Raw genomic sequence first — 18,298 nt, forward strand, 5'->3', positions numbered from 1 at the left:
ACCGAATACCAACATGTTTAATTGCACCTTCTGCGTACTGGTTTTGAGTCTGGAGTTATGCCTAAGTAGACACGGAATCACGCGTACCAAAAAGGGGGTGTCTCTTCCAGAATTGTTATGTCATACTTTACAAGACTTTGCTTTAGTTTCAATATTTCTATTTCGTTACAAGCAAATCTTATGAATACACAATATGCATATATATTTTATGTAGTAAATATCTCATCTATCGTTTATGATGAAAATATGAAATAAATGTCTACCATATCTCAAAAGGCAAACTACTCTTATACAGGCAATGCGAGAACAATGTCGTTTCAAAAAGAAATGGTCTCCTTTTTATAAACACGGGTTTTAATATTATACCACCATCAGCTGTACGATTATACCTTAATTCTACCTTTGCGTTAGTTAAGTTGATACTTATTTATAGTAGCTTGATTGTGATTTAAGTTTGGCAGTTTATAGAGCCATGCTTGCGTCCGATTCCTGTCTAGAAACCAGTACTGGTGTCAGTTTTGAGAAGCGATGAGAATGTACCGCTAGTGGAGATCGAACCCTCAACCCATTAAGAGAGAGGCGGACATCTATATTACTAGACCACTATATGTGGTGGTTAATGGTAATTCATGAACTATATGACGTATACATTAATTAACTAGAAACGGTTCTGTATACCAACCTGTTGCTATTTACATCGTACTCTCAATTAATCGAAAACAATAATACAAGATTGAGACTTTAGTTGATTAAACGGATGAAACATAGATTTGTTGGATGACCTAATGTAGACATCTAAAATTCATCACGCATAGCGTTCAACGAGATTTCACTTACACTTAATTCGGCATTATATATGGAACCAATATTTATACAAAATATATGATACGAGGGCAAAGAACCGTTAATAATCTATATTTTGAGCCATTTATGCTTCATTTTAGGACAACTTTTAATAAGCCTCTTGTTGTGTCAGAGTGAGAAATCTTACAGATGACATGCGCATTGTTTAAAACTTCCCAAAAAGTGACTTTCATTACGAAATCTCCAAGTCATTATGTGTTAAGATATATTGTGGAAACTGAGTACGCATCCAAAACGATATTTGAACGAGTGTTTAATATAACTGTAAGACCCTATTTGATTGTTCTCCGAATCATTTTCCGGACATTTTTATGTTTACCTTGTACTTAAAAGCATATCACAAATAAGCTTGTTCCGATTGATGTACGATTTGAAGCAACATGCGTATGGTATACGCCGTAACGTTTTCTCTATGACCAACAAGTTGCTTTTAGAAAAGAAACAAACAATAGGCGATACAATGCACGACAGCTGTACGAAAATACACGGTTGTGATGCGAATAACAGGTACATTTCTTGGTTGCGGTGATTTTATAATTCCTAGGCACATTCCGTAACGGAATCACGACGGCATACACTAGACTCGATATGTCACATAGCGTCACCTTCCTTGCATGATCAGGCGCGGTATAAATTCGCCGAAACTGGTTACAAAAATCGTACCATTTGAAGCGACAGGGATATACGCGACAATGTGTACGGCAGCTTTACAAAACTGAACAGGTAGGTTGTAAGATTCATACAATGCGCTAACTAACAACTTGAGGCAGTCTTCTTTCATACGGCTAAAGCTTCGACATGACGAGAGTTGGGCTCGCCTGAGCACATAGTTAGTTTTGACATTATGGAAGGGTAATCATAGTATACTGGTGTATTCATTAGTTTTATCTCCTTTGGCTAATCTTCCAAATGACGAGAGGTGGGCTCGCCTGAGCACATACTTAGTCTTGACATTATGGAAGGGTAATCATAGTATACTGGCGTATTCATTAGTTTTATCTCCTTTAGCTAACCTTCCAAATGACGAGAGGTGTGCTCGACTGAGCACATAGTTAGTCTTGACATTATTTCAGGATAATACACAATAATGATTATCGTCTCCGCCAGTGAGATTATCACGGCACATCAGGGCGATTACGGCATAATTGCCTGACGAAGACAAAAAAGGTGCACATGATGTCTTTTTCACGAATATAAAATGGCCGCCGTATACTGGGTAGGCAAACATTTAACAATAAAAGCTTTAAATTAAAGAGTTTAAAATTGAACAATCGGTGCAATAACAGTGAAATTAGTTTTACCAAAAATGACACCTTCCGTGTTTCATTAACGAGTATTACACGAAACCGTACCGGATGTGTACATTCGGTAGAGGTCATTATGCAGTGAGACAAGAAACGTTTTGTTTTACTTTATTCGCTGAGAAATGTTAATTGTTCCAGCGAAATGGCTAGGGTCATTCAAGCCGGAATTCTTATGAAACTGACCAATGCGTGATCGACCCTAACTGAGCTCACCTATTGAAATGAACATCACAATCAGCCGATGTAAAACAGGAAATCTTTAAAGAATGGAAAAATTGCAGGCTTATTGATAATTCAGAAAACACGAACGAAAAGGTTTGCTATTTTGATTTCCAGTCCCTTGTAATTTTTCGCAGCTAAATGTCATTCAAAACCATTTTGTTATATCTCATTTTTAAGAGTTGCAGACTACATGCTAATTATATAACATATCCTTCATTATTCCACTAAATTATGTTTTTAAATCCATTTAAAATTATTAACAAATGACAAAACATATGTATTATACAGGATAATACATGGTTGACCTTGGCTTTTAATTGATAATTGCCCCCGTAAAAATAAAGCCCTCGGGGAAATTATTCCTTCCACTAGGGCAATTATCAACCAAAAGCCATGGTAAACAATGTATTATTCTGTAAGTAATCATAGAATACTGGCATATTCATCAGTGTCACTCTCTTTGGCTAACCTTCTACATGAAAAAGGGCCGGCTAACCTGAGATCGTAGAAAGTCTTGACAGTGTGACAGGGTAATGTCAGTGTACTTACATATTTGATAATTCATAAAAGACTATAAGTATTTTTGCCGAGAGTGCTGTAGAATGCCAATGCGGGTGTATTGGCAGTGTTTTTCGGAAAACAAAAATGGGCGGGATGGGATGAACGGGGGCGGCAGACCAAGGTGCAATGCGGTACTCGGTCGCAATGCTGTGCGTAAACTGCTCCGGGCACTATCCCCAGTGCTGTAGAATTCCAATGCGGGTGTATTGGCAGTGTTTTTCGGAATAAAAAAATGGCGGGTGGGGTGAGCGGGGGCGGCAGACCAGGGTGCAATGCGGTGGTCGGTCGCAATGCTGTGCGTAAACTGCTCCGGGCACTATCCCCAGTACTGTAGAATCCTTCGGGAAGGTCGGGATGAACCTATCTTTCACGAGCGGGTATGGTAGATGTTTTTTCTCCCACCTCAGTTAAAAAAAAATAAGTAAAAAGTATGTTTGGGCTGGAACTTTTTGTGCTTAGTGAAAATAATTGAGTATGGATATGCGATAATTCGTGGTTGTCATGAATATGCGCGCAATGATTACGAGAGTATATTAATAGTCAAATCGGCCTTTAAATAGGTCTAAGGAGAGTAAAGCATTATTTCTTGAAAGGTGCGTGAAAACTGTTTAATGGTGACATTTGAAGCGAGAAAAAATTAATTAGCGTTCTAAATATTGCCACAAGACAAGGTTTCAATGATGCTAGAGACGACAGTCTTCAACAAGGGAGGTAATTGCAATGTGACGACCATTAAAAAGGAGTTCCATACGGGCATTTTATCTTCGCCCGTGGGCAAGATAAGTATTTCTAGCATGGTTCAATTATTGGATCTACTCATCTGAGGTGGGAGAAAGCTATATCTTATATAATTTATTTGGTCCGAACAGTATAGCATTTGGTATGGACTGCCAAAAGCGTTCGTGTAGATATAACAATTAAAACCATTCAAAATGTTTAAACATGGGTTTACAGATGTCCTTAAGAATTATAATATGCAACACGCATATGACTTTTCTCTTAAGAGTACCCTAGTAGTGATTTAAAATTTTCTATTATATTATTTTCATCTTCAAACATAAACGAGAACTTTAAATACGCCATTTGCTTAACAATACTACGTTATTTCGTTTATTTTGAAAGCACTAGAGGCATTTCGACAACATATCATGGGCAAACAATTCTTGCGAACGCAGTAAGATTTCAATGTCTTGTAAATAAAGGAATAGTCCCCCTTTTATAGAAGCCGTCAATATGCTGTTTGTATAACCTTAAATTGTAAAAAGAACTCTCACTTTGTGGCAATGTATCATGGGAAACCAAATCTTGCGAACGTAATGAGATTTCAATGTCTTGTAAATAAAGGAATAGTCTTCCTTTTATAGAAGCCGTCGAAAAGCTGGTTGTATATCAATTAATTGTAAAAAGAACTCTCACCTTGTGGCAATGCATCATGGGCAAACAATTCTTGTAAGCGTAATGAGATTTCAATGTCTCGTAAATAAAGAAGTTTTCTCCCTTTTATAGAAGCCGTCGGAAAACTATATGTATAATTAAATAAATATCACTATATTGTTTAATTAACCTTGTGGTAGTTGATTGAAGGCCTTCAACGAAAATATAAACGTGTTACTGTTTAGATTGAATATTTACAAGGTGCCGCTTTATTCAAGTAGCGGCTTAATACAAGGAGCGGCATTATGCAAGTAGTGGCTAAATTCAAAAAGCGGCTTAATGCAATATCGGTTGAATGCAAAGAGCGGCTTAATGCAAACAGCGGCTTAATACAAGGAGTGGCATTATGCAAGTAGCGGTATAATACAAGAGCGGTTTTGTGGAAGTAGCGGCTTAATACAATGAGCGGTCAATGGTGAGTATGAGGCCGTTGGTTATATATGTTAGCATGCTCGTGGTCTCATGAGACATGGGTTTTGATAAAACAACTTGCACATTGGGCAACATATATATTAACTAGGCACTTCTTAAACGCATGTACCACTCTTCGAACTTATTTCACTTAATTATACCAAAACAATTACACAGAATGATACTTGTTGATGTAATTGTTGGCATTTTTGAATAAAATATATGATGACTATCGTAAGATATGAAAAAGCCTAAACCACTGAAACGGGTGTATAAAACCATTATTCTTCTATCATATCTATCAATTGTTTAGTTATCAATGGTATTCTATTTTTAAACTAACTGAACAATTGTATCTTAATTTTCATTGTAGTCGGTCGCTTCAAATTAACTCGGCCAGATGACGAGACGACGAACAAACAAACCAACTCAGTAGGGGAATAACATGCATAACTATCTGCTTGTTCATATTTTCAGAAAACTTTGTTCATCTAATACGCAGAAAGCTATTGATATATTGACAAAACAAGGTCGTTAAAGATTTGTATATTTTAACTCTGGTCGTATCGAGATCAATATTAAGTAATTAGCTTGATAGCTTACTAAAATGTTTACACGTTAAATATTAAATAATGTAATCCTCTTATAACCCAAATGATTAATTACCAGTGTCAGATAGAGTCTATCAATATATAAATGCTAATTTATCAAATAAAATCTTAACATTTCATAATTTTATTCATCAGCACGCCATAATAAAAAGAAGATATATATTTGATACATTTGTATTGTGGAAGGAAATATTCATTGTTGACAGTCTATTAACGCGATTTAAACACAATTGTTTATATGTATACTAATGTTCAAACATTTCATTATATAAATATATTAAAAACTAAATTGTAGCTTAGAAAGATAAAGTAAAAAATGAAACGTTTATACATAAACAAACATAGAAACAAGCCTAGTTTTGTTTGGATTAGGTCCAATGAGAAATTGAACAAAGCGGCAACCTAAAACCAAAGCGCGTTTTCGTAACTTTCGTAGAGTGCACGATACTGATTTCAAAAAACATGACTCACTGCATTATAATGAAGTATCGACAAACAAGGCCTCTGAGATTTGGTCATGTTACCAATTTGGATGTTTATCAAGAGCTTTGACAAAGAATGTTTGTTTAGTACTTTGCAAGATTTCGAAAATGAAATCAATTACGTTGAGCGTTTTTTGTAAAAACAATATAGTCGTGTTATATCGCATAGACTCTGTGTGTAGTTTTTAACGGCGAAGACATGCGATAACATGCACGTTATACAACCATGTCTACAAAAACTGTAAGGCAACGCACGAATGAGATATAATGTCACATTTATACGACTACCACGCGACAAATGGGGTTAGCAACTCTCCATAATGTTACTTGGAATGTAAATATTCGCGGTCTATGAGTTTCGCGATTTTTGATGGATAAACATTTGAATGTTTTATGCCATTTTGATTACCACTGTTAACGTGAACCATTAAACGTGGTTCTTGACACAAACGAATATAGTAGATGAAACCATCGTTTTTAGCTCTGAAATCTCAGGAACTGTCTCTTGTTTAAGCAAGTCACTAGCACCGTTTTAGTTTTTAACCTAGTCTTGACTTCTCTTCAACACATATCGCTACATATTTAAACTTTATAAAGCGGTTTTTGCGTGGATATATGAGATCTAATGCATATCTAGTGGACATGTTCTTCACTGATGCCAAACTTATAAGCAAACTTAACAACTCCTAGATGTTTCAACATAAGATGCCAATACTTTGAAACCAAGAACGTGTTTTCTTGCTTTTAACTCATGAAATTTGCTAAACGATTAATCATAAAGCAAGTCAAAAACCATTCAATGAGCCTTTAAAGAATATCGTCAATTCTTCCTTTAGCTCTAAGTTTCAACTTTAACACTAACCTCCCATTTCCCCAAAACATTACGTCCATTACTAAGGGATCATGCCACGCACACTATTTCAGTTTTGGTATAACTTGTGTTGTATCTCATTTTAAGTAATCCTGAGACTTTCATATGAGATACTAATATGATAATAACGATGAATTATGTTTTACTTCTGTTCTGAATGAACTAAGATACTTAAGCTTATTGTTTTTAAGAAAAAAGTCGCCGGTTTTCGGAGATTTACAATTTGAAAAAACTCGTGCACAGTCAAGTAGTAACATTTCGTTTTTGATTACCTAATTGAAAAAACATACATAGGCTTGTTTCGATTTTTATATGATTTGAAGAGACAGTTGTATTGTATTCGCCGTATACATTTTCTCTGTGACCTTCTAGTTGTTATTAAAAAGAGAATAAGCGAGAAATGAGACAATAGGCAATTAAATGGACGACAGCTGTACGACAATACACGATTGTAATGCAAAATGCACAGGGTCAATTCCTAGGTTGCGGTTATTTCATAATTCTCGCAGGCACATCCAGTTTTGCTGTCACGACAGGGATGAACGCGACGATGTGTTCGGCAGCATTACAAACAGAACGGGTAAGTTGTAAGATTCATACAATACGCTAACAACTTGAGGGACTTTTATTTCATACGGCTAAAGCTTACACATGGCGAGTGGTGGACTCGCCTGAGCGCAAAGTTAGTCTTGACATTATGGCAGGGTAATCATAGTATACTGGCGTATTCATCAGTTTTACCTCCTATGGCTTAACTTCAACATGCAAAAGGGTCAACTAACCTGAGCTCAAAGACAGTCTTGACAGTGTGACAGGGTAATGACAGTGTACTCACATATTTGATCATTCACATATGACAGCTATATCTAATATAATGAATTCGGTCCGAACAGTATAACATTTAGTATGGACTGTCAAAAACGTTATGTAGATAAAACAAGCAAGGCCATTCAATATGTTTAAAAAAGTGGTTTACAGATGTCATTTAGAATTATAATACGCAATTCCGGATACGCACATGACTTTTCTGGCAAGTATTTCCAAGTAGTGATTTATTATTTTCTATTATATTATTATAATATTTCAAACAAATCAAAAACGAGAGCTTTGAATACGCCATTTGTCTAATAAGATTACATACCTTTAATATTATGAAAGCACTCGAGGCATTTAGACAATATAAAATAATCATGCTGTTTAGATTGAATATTATAAAATACAGATGAATGAAAAGTTTGATATCGTTGATTATTTATTTGTTCATTTAGGCGCTTACGCGACTGGCCACCCCTTACTGGTAAGAAAGCAACACGAAACTAAGTATGTACGTGAATTATTATGTTTTTAAATGCCATATAATATATGATTCCAAATATATAGAATATACCCCAAATGCATGAAATTGAACAAAGGTTGGTTTCATATTTTGCAGCAAAAAGAGCAACGCCGCCGAACATCGTTTCTTCGCTGGTTAAGTAGTGCAAAGAGCGGTTTAATACAAAGATCGGCTTAATAAATAGAGTGGCATAATGCAAGTAGCGGTTTAATACACAGAGCGGCTTAATGCAAGTAGCGGCGTAATGAAAAGAGCGGTTTATATGCAAGAAGCGGTTTTATACACTAAGCGGCTTTATGCAAGTAGCGGTTTAATACAAACAGCGGCTTAATCGAAGTAGCGGTTTAATACAAAGAGCGGCTGAATGCAAGTAGCGGCTTATTACAAAGACGGCTTAATGCAAGTAGCGGTTTAATGCAAAGAGCGGTTCAATTGTGAGTATGATGTCGTTGGTTATATATGTTAGCATGCTCATGGTCTCACGAATTGAGACATGGGCTTTGATAAAACAACTTGCACATTTGGCAACACATATAACTTATTAATTACGCAATTTGTATACACAGGTACCACCCTTTGGCTTATTCGAACTTATTTCATTAAATTATTCCAAAACAAATACTCAGAATGAAATATAAGTAAATATAACTAATTGTTTTAATGATTGCGTGTTTTAAAAAAAGTATTGAAGAATATGCACTTGGACTTCCTATGTGTAACTTATCGCAAGAGTATTTGAATAAATCTTAACCACTGGAATGGTTCTATCAATCAATTACTGTTCTATCATACCTATCAAATATTTAGTTATCAATGGAATCCTATTTTAAACTTACAGAACAAAGGTATCGATATTTTAATTGAAGTCGGTCGCTTCAAATTACCTGGGCTAGAAGACGACGCACAAACAAACCAAATCGGTAGGGGAATTACATGCATAATAATCTGCTTATTCGTATTTTCCGAAATTATGATTCATCTACTACGCAGAAAACTATTCATACAATACAAGGGCGTTTAATTGTTTATAGCACTTTACTATAGTCGTATCAAGATCAGTATCAAGTATGAAGCTTGATATCTTCTTTTGAAAAATATTTGAATATTGAATAATGTAAACGTCTCATAGCCCAAACTATTAATTACCAGTGTCTAATAGAGTCAAAAAATATACGAATGCTGCTTGTTCAAATACAATCTTAAACTTGTTACAATTGTATTCATCAGCACGCCATAATGAATAGAAGATTTTAAATATTATATATATTTGTATTGTGGAAGGAAATATGTATTGTTGACAGTCAATTAACGCATGTTAATCACAATTGTTTATATGAATACTAATGTTCAAACATTTTATTATACATTAATATTAAGAAAAACTAAATAGTAGCTTAAAAATATAAGGTTAAAAATGAAACCTTAATACCTCAACCAACAAAGAAACAAGCCTAGTTTGGTTTGAATGATGACGGATAAGAAATTAAACAAAGCTACAACGTAAAACCAAAGCACGTTTCATAACTTCGGTAATGTGCACGATAATGATTTTCATATTATGAGATACTTTTGAAAAGAACACACTTCCATTCGAGCAATTTCATCAGGAGTTAAGCGGAGAGGCTGGTGAAGAAGATGAAAGTGTCTAGGGAAGGCGTAGTCTATGATACCTCGTTTCCGGCTTAAAATAGCTATCACGTATCTTTTTGTATAACACAAGTATAACGTTGCTTTATATCTATTGGTCAGAAAATATATCAATCCGTATGTTTGTAAACAAGTTAATTGGCAAAAAACAATTGCTTTTTTCGGTGTTTTGTCTTAATTTCGCGAAAAACATGCTTAAAGATGGTCCTTATTTAGTGTAAGGCAACTGAGAATTATGTCATAAACATATCACACATTATGATCATCATCATCTTCATGCCGGATATGAAGTCACAATTTAAAGAAAATCAAAATTCGTTTAAAGTAAATGTATTTGTTGTTATTTTTATTGACTATCATCTAAGTATACATTCTAATTATAAACAGAATTGAAACGATCGGATGTATATGTGATTTAAAATTATTCAAGGTACTACATGTCTGCAGTACATGCAGCGCGGGACATTGCATTGCTTTGTGGTATTCGGCTCATCACTAGAACAGTTAAAAAGGTCGGTCGTTTTTGATACTTTTTACTTGAAAAGGCATGTGATAAAACGAATATGAAACTCGTCATCAAATGATACACACTTTTATTCAATTCATCCAGGACATATGTCCCCTGGCATTCTTACTAACATAATTATTTCCTGCACTCGTTGAATAAATTATATATATTATATGACATCTCGTTATAAATTATATATATTATATGACGGCTCGTTAAAAATTCTTAATATACCAAATACGGTCTAATGCGATTTCACAATATATTGCAATTGCAATTCAATAACAACTCGAGCATCTAACATGTGTAACTTTATTCACCAGCAGGCAATAAATCAAAGGTACGATCATTAAGCTAGCATCACATTATGCTAGTTTATTCGTACATACAATTATTTGCCGAATAACAACTTTTTCACGAAACACAAGTTTATTTTACATTATAAATATTCAGGAAAGTGTTTAAGTTCAATGTTGATTTTATTATTCAGAATACAAGAAATAAAAAAATGTAATGAAAATAATACGTTTTCTGAAAGTAAAGCGGTATTGCTGCTATCTGCTAAGTATTATTATGAACAGGTTTTTTTCTCATTTTTGTTTTTCAAAATATTGTAGTTAAAAACGTGCGGCTTTGAACTGAAAAACATAGATGTCATTTGATCTTGGATTCTAAATAATTTAATTGAATGTTCAATAGGCATAATATAAAAACGATCCAATAAACAATTATAAAGCAATGTTAATTACAGCGACATACCAATTAGCCTTAATATAGTCAAATACAAAAATCAATGTCAAAACTATCAAACAAATGACGCATGAAGGCGAACCCTCTAAAAGCATATTATTAAAATATATCGTAATTCATTGCTTTGTGTGTAAATCAGTTGGTTGGTGCCCAACTTAACGAGAATAAAAATTTGTCACGCAAATACAACATATGAATAAAGACGCTCACGGAATAAATCGACAATTTATGAAAGAAATGATAGGGTTGTATTAAAGAATAAATCAATCATAAGAAATAGATATACCATTATGAAACAGACATGAGATAGAAAATACATAAAAAAAAGGCATAAAGAAGATATTGAGTTAAGGAAAAATATCAATCAATTGAACATCTAGCCATTAACTTTTTTATTGAAACGATTGATCGCTATTATTCGACCAACATATCATCCATCTAGCTAACCATCAAACCAATCAACTATCTTACATATCATTCGCCCATCCATCCAACCAACCAACCAATCAACCATGCAAGCAAGAAATAGTTTATCCAGCCAACTATCCCGCCTTTCAACCATATATCCATTCAACCAACAAACGATCCATCCAGCCACCCATCCATCTAACCAGCCAACCAATCAACCATGCAAGCAAGAAATAGTTTATTCAGCCAACTATCCCGCCTTTCAACCATATATCCATTCAACCAACAAACGATCCATCCAGCCACCCATCCATCCAACCAACCAACCAATCAACCATCCAAGCAAGAAATAGTTTATTCAGCCAACTATCCCGCCTTTCAACCATATATCCATTCAACCAACAAACGATCCATCCAGCAACCCATCTATCCAACCAACCAACCAACCAATCAACCATCCAAGCAAGAAATAGTTTATTCAGCCAACTATCCCGCCTTTCAACCATATATCCATTCAACCAACAAACGATCCATGCAGCTACCCATCCATCCAACCAACCAACCAATCAACCATCCAAACAAGAAATAGTTTATCCAGCCAACTATCCCGCCTTTCAACCATATATCCATTCAACCAACAAACGATCCATACAGCCACCCATCCATCTATCAAAAAAATAGACCATCCGGCAATTTAATTATTCATTCAGTCAACTATCCAACAAATCATAAGATGCATATTAACTCTTTCAAAAACTCGTTTACACGTAACAACTACTTTTGAATACATTTCAACTGTCATCTATTCTCTGAAATTGTTTTTGGAAGAAGGAAACACCGCTTTATTCTATTTTTTTGGTACGAACATATATCACATAATAACTACTCAAATCGAATAAATCGCATTTTTGTTAGTTATATTAACAAATGTGGATCGAACAGGTTGTTGACCTCTTCCCATTTTTCCTGAAAATGTAACATTGCGCAAATATTTCAATATAAAAAATTCAGAATTCTTTGAAAATGTATTTGAGTTGTATAAGAAAGTATTCGAATCTCGACTCCAGCCTAAACTCATTTTTATCTAAATACTGTTGCAATACTATCGTTTCTTATATACAACGCATGGAAATTGTTATCGTATTTAAAAACGCATTTAATATTACCTTCAAACATAGAAAATGTTCATTTGCTCGCTCATAGGATGGTTGGTCTTCCAGTATTTTTTGCACTAATTCAAAGGCATCAGTTTCTTGAGAAGCATCGTGTGACCTGTTGCCAACTTCCTTTAAAAAAGAACAACACACAAACCAATATATTCAGCTTTCTATCCCTTGACAAAGTTTTTTTCATAAAATTTGTCCAACGACATTTCATTTTAGAACAGGCTGAGGTATTTTGTTTTGCATGCGTTACATGCACGTTTATATCATTTGCAATATATGATAAATTAGAAAAATAAATCTTTGGAATTAAATGTTCTTGCCATTCGCCGCCCTTTGCCATCTCATTTCAATTGTTAATAGTTATTTATCATTTATGTTGTTCTATAAATCATTTTAGTAGTATGTGTTTCTAAACGCACCTGAAGTCTATTCGAAGCTTTGTTAATCGCCTTAATCATGGCATAGGCAGCATCTCGAACAGCAACCAAATCCTCGACCTGTTTCTTTAAGGAATCTGGAAATCACAACAATTATTCTTATATGAAAAACACAGTTGCAGTTACTCACGTCATTAAAATTCTTCATTTGAGTAGGTACACCTGAAATAGAGGTTGACACTGAAATGGTTGCATCGTGTTATAACAAGATGAGGATTATAATTCGAAGGGGTGATTATTTCAAAACAATGCACATAATTGCTTTAGTAAGAGCTGATATGAAATAAAAGAAATATTCCAGAACTTGTTTCAATTTCAAACGTACCCGTGCAGGCAGTTGGAAATTGCTGAATCAAAAGCTACAAAGTTGATTTTGCTTTCCTTACCGTAACTGTATGAAAAACGGGTGTACAAAAACTATATTGAACTTGAACATAACCAAAATATTCTTTTGCATTCTCAAAAGTGTGTCTACAAGGTCTACCATTTAATAATAAACATAAGTATGTAAACATAGGAGAAGCAAAATAATCGTTTCTGACTTACATGTGTACACAGATAAAATATGATTCGGACTGTTGTAAATGCTACTAAAATTAATTCCAGAAATAGCGGCTTATTGACAAAAATTCTGGTTTGATATTTTTATCTGTACACCAGTCATGTGCTTTTCTGTTATGATCATAAAAGTTAATTGCATTTAACACAAAAATGATATCAATCATGGAATTCATACCTTAATTAAAATAAAAGATAGTAATTTTTGTATTAAACCTATCATGTGCGCCTTCAAAATACGTAATGTAGATTAAATGCTACATGCTTAGGCTTTCTTTTCGATATTTTTTAAAAGATATGTTTGCACAGTGTGATCTTTGAATATACATGATCATTTTTGTTAAACTGATAGTCTCCCATTTCTTCTTACAGTAAAAAAATGAACAGTTATAAAGCGAACTTTAAAACATTACATAAAAACAAAACTTACTATTACTAGTGGCTAAACAAGTCCATATTCTCAGCTGTCTTTGATTAAAGTCGGTGTATCTCTGTTTCCTCATTTCTACATTTCCCTCTTTGTATTTCTAGTGGCTTAAAAGTCCATACCCTTACCTGTCTCCGATTTAAGTCGGTTCATCTCTCTTTCCTCAGTCCTACATTTCTCTCTTTGTTTTTCTATCTGGCTGCGCAAACTTTCTGCTCTTGATTCGCATGACTCAGCAGCTTCTGTATACATGCTTGCGTTAGCGGTATTTGCTACTGCAGAACCAAAGCCTACACTAGCTACGCCAGTAACTACCACGCTCCCACCTACTGTAAATGCAAAATAAAATTAAAAAGCACATGTTTCTGTCACATGAGTCTGTCATAAAATTGTGCTTTATTAATATGATTGTACCCCAGAGTCTGGTACATCAAAATTGCAAACTTGTCATCGCTTTGTTATCTAGTAAGTAGATGTTTTGCAAAATTACAATATGTTGATTATAAATTAAAAGAAAATTTACAAATGATATATGGCGAATTCATAATCTAGTGGCGTTGTGGTGAATTGGTATGACATTGACAACCAACCTAGGACTCACATGTTCAATTCTCCTTTCGCCATTTAAAAACATACCATCATCCAGAGGGACTTTAAACGAACACCTGTGTGTCAGTGCTACTTTTCTGTTCTTATCTAAATAATGATGCACTATCTTGATTTCTCCATCAATGATTACGATAACCTCTTGTTTATGATTAATGATTTATATGAATTTGTGTGTATTGTATTTCTATTGTAACGATAATTAAATTAATATACAACAATCCTCGTAAACAGATTGTCACTTACACGTAAATGGTGCCAGTGCAACTCCAGCTAAGAAACCTGCAAATGATGTTGTACCCAGGGCAACTGCGTTTGTTTGGGAGCGTCTGCTTGCATCCCGGATTCTCAGTGCACGTGATGATGCCGATTGTTTATCTGCATCGTTCTCTTTAATTTGTTTTTCAAAAAGGGCAATCATTTCCAAACAATTGTCATAATTTGCTTTATTTCTTTCCATTGTGTTATTGCTAGCTTGGATTTTTTTATCAGAAGAACCAATCTCTTTCTGCACATGCATCGCCAGGGTATTCACTTCTCCTTCAATCGTTTTCAAGTTTGCCTTAACGATTTTCAAACTTGATTTATAGCTTTGTAAATCTAACTTTGCTGGATCCGATGCTGCCTGAAGGTTCTGGTTTGCTTCTTGAAATTGTTTTTGTTGGCTCTGGACAATACCAGCTTGGGATTCCATTTCTTTGTGCTTTGCACGTAACATCGCCATTTGCTACAAAAACAAAATTAGTAAAACGCATAATGTTCGAATGATTTTATCTAAAACGGAAAGCCATGTATGATTGACATTAAGTTATCCGCTGCACATATGATGTAATTTTCCTATCCTGCGATTGACCTTAATGCTAACAATTGCATACACTGTTGAAATGGTTTACTGAGTAAAAGAATGTGGCGGATACGTAGTATAGTTGTTCACCAATGCACAGTCGCAAGTTCCATAACCCGCCTCACCACTACATGAATGCGCTAAAGGCGATGGAAGGTTCTAGGTGCGTCTAGCGTAATTCTACTCTTTTTTTCTTTTTTTTCGCAAGCAATTATATATCGAATCCAAAAAAGTTTTGAGTGGCCCCAAACTGTAACCGGTAAGTCCCTACCAAGCGTAAGTTTTGTAAATGGTTTAATTTTTATTGCAATAAGCTAGTTTTATAACACTTACTATATGTACTAGGATATAAGAAGATTGCTTTTGACCCGCAGGTTTATTGCTAGTGTCAAGTTAATTAAATGAAACCCGATATTGGCTTAGGACGATCTGAGTATTTGTTGTAGCTAATGTAAAACGGTGTCTATTAGTCTGCACATTTCCATTTTATACGTAATTATCTTTTACTATCTATTCCCTCGGTTCCTCACCAAGTTTTCTTTATATTTTCGGCTCGCTTTCCATTTAACATTAACGTTGCAATCTGATGAACGTATTTAAATAAAGTGGTCTTTTAATTTATTGTGTTTGTTTAAACGCATAACACAATTCTTGAAATAAGCTCTTAAAAGATAAAAATAAATAAAATATGTTTTATTTCTTCTAAAGAGAAATGATTGCATATCTAAAAAGGTCATGTATCGATCGTACACGAACAGTATGAGCCTTCATATAAACAGACTTTGTCTCACTGAAGCACAGTATATATTCTCAAAAATCACATTTCATTACAGTTTACAATTTATACTTAACATAGTTTCTGTTTGGTATGACGAACGGAATTTTCTCAAATCCGTACCGTTTCCTGGACGAGGCTTTGTATTAAAAAATAGCTATTCAAAACGCTCACTGGCAGGGAGTGGAATGGATAAACAACAACATCGTCGTTATGGCTGATAAAAAAAATAATGAAGTTGAATTTGAAATAATTTGCAATCTTATGGCTAACATTAACATATGGAAACACCTTGGACTGAAACGTAGCTTGCAAACAAAATCACTTGTTGATACCAGTGTTGCCTGTATAATTTGAAGTGAAAACTAGTAGCGATGGAACAAGCAACCGAATTCCCACATTGAGCCTAAAAGTATGCAAACAAAAGATGAACCGGTATCTAATGAAAATAAACCAGATGTAAAAAAACAACAATTGAATGCATGTTAAGGACTCATTATGCATTTAATTCGGCTCGAGCCGCAACTATCTCTAGATCAATCTGGATATACATTATTGATGACCTAGCTGCAACCAGTGTCATTGGCCTTGGTTTAAGAACGTGATAAAAACCTTAAAATCCCCGTTTCTCGATTCCTGGTAGAACATACTGTTCTCAAACACTTATTCGCAACATGTACGAGGAAAAGAAATCAAGAGTGAAATTAAATCTTTCAAGTTCCCAGACTATAGCACTTACTACAGAAGCGTGGTTTAGTCGGGGACACAATGTTTATGTCACGGTAATATATATTCATATCAGGACAGAATGGAGGCTACAAAACTTTGTTCTCCAAACTCGAATAATAGCGGAAAATCATACAGCTATTACTGAGTGAGGTATTCCTACCTCAAGAGAATGTCTTTTCATACATGCATATACTAATTACGCGTGTCACATAACAATTATACTATTAACTATTGGGATCATGAGCCTAAATATATTAATTAAAATAATAGGAATTTAAAACAAGAATCTAAAAATAAATGATTGGTATTCATGTTAGTTTTTAAAGTCGAAATATAAACGAATTTAAGCACTAACCTATAGATGCACTGTTTTGAATGTCCATCTATTACGCACTCTGCTATAGAAGGGGAACCAGCAAATATTGTCTTCTCTTTAGCAATAAGCCGAACAACACGCCTGTTAAACACTGTCGACTCGATTATATATATGATCGTTTACCAAAAAGATGAAGTGCCATTTGTGTTGAAGTCATATGATATAAAATATTTGATTGTAGAATACATTATTTTAAATAAACAAGTACTGAGTTAAATAATTATTATCTTGTGTCAAAGACAACGGCGACTAAAGAAACATCAAGTCTAATATTCTACAACGTCTTAAGTGTGGATTTGAGACTGCAAATTTCGACCATGATGTAACAATGCTTTTACATGAGTAAAATGTTTAAAAATTGCTGTTTCCAATACAAATACAAATACAAATTTTGTTTAACAATCAAGTATACATATTTCATTAACGAAAGTTTAACTAAAGATATTTACAGTTACGAACCCTTCTTTCCCTAAGTCGTTATTGGATTAAGGCAATGGGTGGCGAACCCATTGTGTCTTGGAAACTTGACTGCGTACGGTATAGGGCTGCTAGATGGTCCTCGAGTAACCAATACCTGGAGATTGGACGGAACCTTTCTTGGAGAACAATAGACTGGAAATAAACTTTGGAAACGAACAACATTGAAATGGCAAAGTGAATAAAGCAGATAACACTTGTCAAATGATGTTTACATCATTAAAACCTATTGACATAACACATTGCTGTTCGATCAGTCAGATTGTTTGCCTCATATAAACCATGGCCTATATTTTCTGAAAATTTACCAACAGAAATGTACCAAAAAGGCAGCATATCTTTAAATTGTACTTAATGTTGATGTGTGATTTGCAGAAGCTTTCTATCACAGGCATCCACAATCCGAAACCTATCCGTTTCACCACTAATAGTCGTTGCATACCTTTCAAAATAACATGTACATAGCAGGTTATATTATGTTGGCTATTTTTGTA

At 34.4% G+C, this 18,298-nt stretch overlaps 1 protein-coding gene across 1 annotated transcript in view; it reads right to left on the bottom strand.

The window, feature by feature from the left end:
- Window positions 1-10,549: 10,549 nt before the first annotated feature.
- Window positions 10,550-18,298, bottom strand: part of LOC128240743 (uncharacterized) — a 122,971-nt gene continuing 115,222 nt past the window's right edge. Inside the window, exons 10-14 of the mRNA XM_052957564.1 lie at window positions 14,850-15,330; window positions 14,126-14,326; window positions 12,995-13,089; window positions 12,576-12,695; window positions 10,550-12,375 (exon numbers count right to left, since the gene is read on the bottom strand). Of these exons, the coding sequence (XP_052813524.1) occupies window positions 12,325-12,375; window positions 12,576-12,695; window positions 12,995-13,089; window positions 14,126-14,326; window positions 14,850-15,330 (948 nt within the window). The 3' untranslated portion in view covers window positions 10,550-12,324. The remainder of the gene's footprint in view (window positions 12,376-12,575; window positions 12,696-12,994; window positions 13,090-14,125; window positions 14,327-14,849; window positions 15,331-18,298) is intronic.

This window comes from Mya arenaria, chromosome 7, assembly GCF_026914265.1.
Source record: "Mya arenaria isolate MELC-2E11 chromosome 7, ASM2691426v1".
In the NCBI taxonomy this organism is placed as follows: domain Eukaryota; kingdom Metazoa; phylum Mollusca; class Bivalvia; order Myida; family Myidae; genus Mya; species Mya arenaria.